General features: G+C 40.6%; 1 protein-coding gene across 4 annotated transcripts in view; it reads left to right on the top strand.

Annotated features, from left to right (window-relative positions):
• The window catches only part of ncor2 (nuclear receptor corepressor 2), a 91,662-nt gene that overhangs the window by 19,909 nt on the left and 64,269 nt on the right, over positions 1–7,484 (top strand). For all 4 annotated transcript variants that reach the window (XM_085474800.1, XM_085474799.1, XM_085474798.1 and 1 more), the window contains exon 4: positions 6,787–6,964. In XM_085474800.1, the coding sequence (XP_085330926.1) occupies positions 6,787–6,964 (178 nt within the window). The remainder of the gene's footprint in view (positions 1–6,786; positions 6,965–7,484) is intronic.

Here is a 7,484-nt window from a genome sequence, read left to right as displayed (position 1 = left end):
CCGTTCTTCTGTAATGTTGTGTTAAACTGCTGTGCTGGGCAATGAAGCTTGCAGAGGTGGGTTTTTTTAAATTTTTTTTAATTTTTATTTTTAAAAAAAAAGCTTTTCTAATCGACCAAACAGTAAATTGGCCAAAGAATTGTATGAGTAGTACCTTGTCAATGCAGATGCAGGTCTTGTACCTGCTAATGGTCTTTATTTATATAATATAATCTCTTTTTGAGGATGAAACTTGATGAGTACTTATAAATAATTGATGTGCATGATATGAATTTTGCATGACGCACAGAGGAAGTCACAAGAATTTTTTTCCTCCTTCAGTTGTTTGGCAGATTTTCTTGCATGTATTAAAACATGCATGGAATACAAAATGTAGGCAGACTTTACTAGAAATCAGCTGACAGATATTACATCAGTCAGGAGTAGGCTGGGGTCTGTCTTTCAGTATATAAATCATCTTGTGTGTCTGACATGGCAGACAGCAGATGGCAAAATGATTCTGTAGCACTGTGGGGCTGTGGCATATTTTTTTATTTTTATTTTTGGCTTATTTAAATGTCAGTCTGCTAGCATTATGGTCTTCACTGTATAACAGAGAGCTGTGCACTGGCCCCATTTAACAGTTATTAGCTTAGCCCGCAGTGCGGGAACATTGGGTCATGGTTTGATAAACAGATAAACACTGCACAGTTTGAATGCTTCCCACTAGCTTCTGATTTTCTGACTCTTCATTCAATCACTTGGCAGTCTCTCTGAGTTGACTCACTTGTGCCTTCTGCAGCTTTTACAGTGGCAATGAATTATGTTTTTAAGCACATAAAAATAACCTTCATATGAGAAGGAGAGATTACAGACAGGTAGCCCACATTTCTTTGTAGAACCTGAAATAAACCGGTGGTCTTGCTGGCAGGCGTCTGGGGGTGGGGAAGCTTTCAGCTGAATATTTCAGGGCTTCAGCATTCCTTTAGAGATCTCAGAATTCAGACTGAAGCTCATTCAGAGTGTGAATAGTGTAATTCTGGCCTTTGGAATCCTTCAGTCTATTCTCTTCTGTGTGCTTGTCTTTTCACAAGTCTCGGTAATTCTGCACACCATGTTTCCATTTGTAGCAAACTCGGGGAGAAAATGTGAGCACTAATATGGCCTTTAGAAACTGTGCCATTCTCCAGAGATCTGTCATACTGAGAAACGGTTTGACAGATTAATGTTTTCTCTTTAATAATCTGGACTGAAGGCAGGAGGAAATGTGCTATTTTAACCTAATTACAGGTCAGAAAACCGTTGCAGTGTGTAATCACTTGTGAACCACTATGGCAGTTGTTTGTTTCACCTTCCTTTTTTACTCCTTGCAGTATCTCACTCACTCCCCCTCTTCCCGTCTGTGTGAGATCATACCAGCTTCTTGAGAAAGGGAGCGAATACATTTTCTAGCAAGCATAACAAGATACTGAAGCCACTTAACACTTTATTTTCTGGACAGAACAGAGTGTCTAAACGTGTCTGGTGCAAGAATGGAAAATGAGTTTGCACCATAGCCTGCATTATTGTTGAATTATTCTGTGAAAGTAATCGGAGTCCTTTGGGCATATGGGTAGGTGCAGTTTGGCAGTGTTCGTAGTCTTTTTAAATGAATCCTTTGTATTGCTGCTCTTTGAATGCCTAGACATCCCAGTCTTTCTTTCATTCAAATGTGTTGCATTTGTAATTGCAATGCAGCCTTTTTTGATTAAGGCCTCTAATGTGCTGAATTACTTTACATACATTATTTCATTTGATTGTTCTGCCTCTACCTGCATTTCACACATTGATTTCCTAGAAACAGATCTTTTAAGTATTTGAATAAATGTGGTTGCTACGATATTTTGTAAATATTCTCCAGTATTTTTGGCCACTGGGCAACTTTATTCCGTAATGTGAACAGAAAAGTAGATGGCTTGCACATTTTGCATGAAGTTTTTGAGCTCCACTCGCCGTCCCCACTCTACTGTGCATTATCTCACTTTCATTCATCCCAGCTGTGGTGCATTTAGCCAGGAGTCAGTCTGTCTCTGTCTCTGTCTCTCTCTCTGTCTCTCTCTCTGTCTCTCTCTCTCTCTCTCTCTGTCTCTCTGTCTCTCTCTGTCTCTCTCTCTCTCTCTCTCTGTCTCTGTCTCTGTCTCTCTCTTTCTCTCCGTCTTTCTCTCTGTCTCTCTCTCTCTCTGTGTGTCTCTCTCTGTCTCTGTGTGTGTCTCTGTGTCTCTGTGTCTCTCTCTCTCTCTCTCTCTCTCTCTCTCTCTCTCTCTCTCTCTCTCTCTCTCTCTCTCTCTCTCTCTCTCTCTCTCTCTCTCTCTCTCTCTGTGTGTCTCTCTCTCTCTGTGTGTGTCTCTGTTAGCCTTTCCTGCACCGTGCACAGCTGCGTAGCTGCTCCTCTGGGGAGCAACGAAGAGATTGGCAGCCACACAAACGCTGTAGTGCTTTCACAACAACAGGCAGCAATCAGCATACACGATCTCTGTTCTTGGCATAATGGGGCCCAAGCCAGTAAGAAAGTAGTGGGGTGTTGTGTTGCCCCTTCCCTGTCTCTGCCATACACTCTCAGCTCTCACTCCATGCACATCTTTCTCCTATCCTCCAGACAAATCCTCCCTAGTGAACAGATTATTCTGCACGCTCACATGGGAGAGAGGGAGAAAGAAAGAGAAGAAAAGGACAGGGGGAGAGACGGAGAGAGAAGGGGGTGGGCTGGAGAGTTTGATGTGATTATGTAAGTGCCAGTCCTCTATGGAGATGAGGAAGTATTCGACTGAATGAGTGAGAAAATTGTGTCCGGGGGAGAAATCGCACACCATCTGGGTAATATTTTTTCCCTCCGGTTGCTTTTGTTATATATGTATCTCTATCTTTTGCCGTTTGCAGTCCATAATGTTTGCGACTTGTCTTTAAATTATATAATTTAAAAAAAAAAAGGAGAAAAAAAAAAAAAAAAGCATAACACATTTCAGTCCAACATGCATGTCCACATTTTTGGATTATGTTAATGTCTTGATTGTTACACCACACCTCCAGACAGTGATGGGCTACATGTTCTTTGGCACATAAAGAAACCTCACACTAGGCCATTGTGGGTATTGGACCAGCAATTATGGTTGTGTTTTCCCTCTTCTCTTCAGAAGCTACTTCCATTTTGACACTGGCAGCAAAGTCACTGACATTCTGGCATCTGCCTTCAGGGCAGATTTGAGAAAACTGCTCCCCTAGTAAGAACAGAGATCCATTTACAACCGGGCTAATAAAACTTCCCACATCTAAGTAGCGAGTGCAGTTAACATGTGGAAACTGTCATTTGACTGCACACCAAGGCCCCCTTTTTACTGGTTTCCCCAGTGTATTAATGAATTTAATGAATGCGAAAAGTGTGATTTATACTGCCACTGCACATGCAGCATATCATGATTAGATCGCGCCACATTGTCTCTTAGTGTAAGTAAGGCTCAAACATCCAGAGCCATTGTACTGTTGGTGTGCAGTATAGGGAGTGTCATAGTTTCCTCGAAGCTTGAAACAAAGCCTTTTATGACTTTTGTATGCAGTGGCCACACACAAACCCCACAAAGACCTTCGGTATATGCTGCTGTAAATGTTAGTGTTACAGTGAGTCACCATTTCCAATTTTCTTCCTTCCTTATTTTTTCCACTTTCCAGTCCTGGGTAACCAATTGCATGCTGCCATATTACAACAACAAAAAAGGCAGTCAGTGATTATTTGATGATGATTCGGTTTGAACCAAGCCAAGCCCGCTGACGCTTGTGTCAGCCTTGAACACAAGGATTTAGGACAGCCTGATCTCAGGCTGTAACTGTCAACTTGTTTACACGTGACTTTTTTGTTGTGGTCTGTATAAATGGGATTTAATTAGGTCATCGTGATAAAACAAGCCTGCTCTGAGTCTTGTCTCTAGCCCACAGGATTAGTGTTGTCCTCTCAAATTCGTTAACTGATGGCGTAATTTTTGACCACGGACCACATCTCTCTTAAATGTCATTTTTATTTCCAAAAACGTGAAGGAGAAAACGACAAAACAGGAGTGTCAACGCTTCAGGGTGAGCTGAGGCTAAAATAATAAACAAAAACTAAGCTAAGCTCCGATGCCCATGTACATTAACTCACAGAAAAAGAAGAGAAAACAGCACTTCATTCTCAATACTCATACTTAGGCGTTCAGGGAAGCAAGTGAGCCTCTCTCGCCATTGGTTCTGTGGGCTCTGCGTATAGGGTGGGTTTACAGGCTGGAACCGGTCACCCAGGAGCTGTACATCAGCACACCAATCACAGATGAGCACCTGCACAGTCGAATTGCCATACATCTGCAACGTTAACAGTTTCCATAATGCAGCGCGTTGTTCGGAAACTAAAACAAAGACAACAGTTGTAACAATGCAAAATGAGATTGTTAAGCATTCCAACACTGGCTCTAAAACCTGCCTATAATGTTGCCATAAGATGGTCTGCTTTCATTCTGCAATTATATGGGGTCAAACTGGCATTTCCGTGCAATCTATTTCTGATTATACAGCAATTAACTGTGACAAATCAGTGAAAATCACATGTGTTGCTGTTTACATAGTTAAAATGTGAATTTACTTCTATTACATTTGCGGTTAGCAACCTTCCTTTTATATAAGAACTTGAATACAGAACACAACCAGCTGGCAGCCAGTGGAGAATAAGTTGTGCTTATTGATAAAGACTCATTCAGACTGATGGTGACATGTTTGCATTCTGCATTTATAAATTAGATGGCAATTATTTTCATACCTTTGCAGTTACACTCAGAGTTTCAGTCAGTCCAGTTTGGACTGTAACTGAAGCTTGAAGTTCTCTTCTTCCATGGCTTACTAACATGCGGGGTTCAGTGCTGGGTCTGTTATTTCGTTTTGTTTTCTGTTTTCTTGTGTTCTGTGTTATTGTGGGCGCTTTACATTGCAATATGAAGTGCCTTAAGGCAACAGTTGTTAGGATTTGGTGTCTTAAAAATTAAACTGAATTTTCTTTATTTTCTTCTTTAGTGGATATCATGAGTATTGTTGCACAGATTGTGGACATTGTTTACTGGGTTAGATGACCCATCTTTCTCATATTCAAGAGAAAATGGTGCAGGCAGACTAGCATGTTCTAGGGAGCAAGCTCATATTACCCTTATTTTATACATACTTTACACTGGTCTCAGTGGATTTTAGAATTTATTTCAAAACGCTTGTATACAGACCACTAAATGGTCTAGCTCCAGCTTTGGGCCAATGTGTAGTTGGTGGCATTTAATGTAAATTCTCTGCGGAGTCTGCATGATCACAAAACATGGGCAAGCTTTTGGATTGTTCAACATCTACCCTCACAGTCTATTTATAAAATATACATCAGTTGAACCCAAGTGGATGTGGGAATTATGAGGTTTTAAAACTGAAGAGTAGCGGGACACTCAGTGGCAGTTATGGAGTAGTCTTTTGCTCTGGTTTTATGACTGCCAACTTTGTAAGTTGTTTTTTTTTTTTTTTTTTTTTTTTTTTTTTTAAAAGGAGAGCAAGAGATTCTGTTTGATATTAACTGCCTTTAATTGTTTACTGTAGTTCTATTTCATTCCGTGGTTTTGCCTTGCTACTAGGGCAGCACGATTTTGCATAAAATGAGAATCACGATTTTTTGGCTTAGAATTGAGATCACGATTCTCTCACGATTTTCTTTTCCAGTATAAATATTTATTGCACTTATTAACTGCACATCAACTTCGTAACAGTTGAGACTAAACATAAAAAAAACAAATGTCTCACGTTTTGTTGTTGCCGCTAAATGTTGTACTGCTTGAAATTCCGTCTCCACCGTTGCTCGACACTGCGTGTATAGAGCAGGTAGTGCAACAATAGAAAAATAGTTGTGGGACGGCACTGTGTAGCGTTTGTCTAGGGTGTTGATCATTTTCCTAAATCCCTCGTTTTGATGGGAGTCAGGTGATAAGTAATAGCCTCTAATTTCTTTGTGCCTGCGGGAGTTCGACGGGTATAGGGAAGCGCTGTATAAGGTTCCCGTTATTGATGTTTGGGTGGTTGACCGGGACGGATTTTCTCCTGTCACTTTCTCGTCATCCCTGACGTGCTCTCCGTTGTTTTTTCCCCTGCTAATTTTAGCATCAGACGGCACAGCTTCTGGATCACGTGGTATAAGGCTCCGCCCTTGTCATTTGTTGAACAGGAAGAGTGAGCGCTTGTTTTCATGCAGAGTACGTCCCGGATCAAAATGCGGCACAATCGTCGTCGTCTTTTTTTTTTTTTTTTTTTTTTTTTAAATCGTTGTCATTTGGAAATGAGATCGCACATAAGTATGAATCGAGATCGCGATTTTCTAACGATTAATCGTGCAGCCCTACTTGCTACTATATTTTAATTATCTGGTATAGAGCAGGTTTTATTGTGTGTCTCTCCAGTAGTTGTATTTATTTTTATACTGTTCTGTTGTAGAGCACTTTGACTTCATGTCTGTGCAAATTACCTTTATAAATAAGCTGTACTCACTTAACACAAAACCAACAAGGCACTAAGTCACCAAGACATCTTTAAGTGCCCTTTCGTATGTGGCACCTGGACTTTAACACTATCATTGGTCCTGTGCGTTTCAAGATGGAGTCACTATGTCTGTGCAAGAACAAGATATCAAGGAAAATGTTGCTTTTCATCAGTATCTGTTTTTTCCTTCTATAACATTTTGTACTTTTTCTTATCTGCTGCATTTGTTTTTTTTTTTTTTGTCTTTTGCAGAGGACAGGAGCAGCATATCCGCTATGAGCACATCTACCTAACAGAGCCCACTGGCCAATCAGAGGTGGAGTATGCAGATATCAAAAGGCCTCGTTTAGAGATGGGACCAGAGTCTGTGATGAGGCCTTCATCCCACCGCCCGCCATTGCCTCTGGGAGGGCCTGAGGACATGACAAAGGTCAGTAGTTGGTATGAAGTACAGTAAAAGTGCCAGCAAGCGAATGAAAACAAAAAACATTCGTCCTTGACTTTGCTGCTAATAACAATAGAAGAAAGCCATGCTAAATGCAAAATACAGGGCTAGATGTAAAACAAAGTTTTTCAATTAACACAATCAGTATTTTGGGAGTTTGCTGTATTACCAAAATGATATTCAACAATTATGATTTTCCTTGAAAAATAACACACACACAAAAAAATCATCCTAGAAATCTGTTTTTTATTTGACTCCTTCAGAGCCCCAGAGGATGTTATTAGACACACAGCCGAGGTTGTAGAGAGAGATTCAGCATTGTAGCTAAGCTGGCTCTCTGTGAGCAGCAGTAGGAAGACTAAGGTAGTTGTGAAACAGCAATTAATAAATAATAGAGCTGACCTAGATTTCAAAAGACTGAGCACGAAACTGTGTGAACTACAGATCAAAACGACTTGCTTGTGTGTAGAGCTGCTGATGAGGAGGTGTTCCTGATTTTACACAG

Source organism: Copadichromis virginalis, linkage group LG12 (assembly GCF_057382275.1).
Source record: "Copadichromis virginalis isolate Kocher_CV1m ecotype Utaka linkage group LG12, C_Virginalis_male_GT1.1, whole genome shotgun sequence".
Taxonomy (NCBI): Eukaryota; Metazoa; Chordata; class Actinopteri; order Cichliformes; family Cichlidae; genus Copadichromis; species Copadichromis virginalis.
The sequence above is the reverse complement of the archived record's forward strand: the minus strand, read 5'-3'. Positions and strand labels throughout refer to the sequence as shown.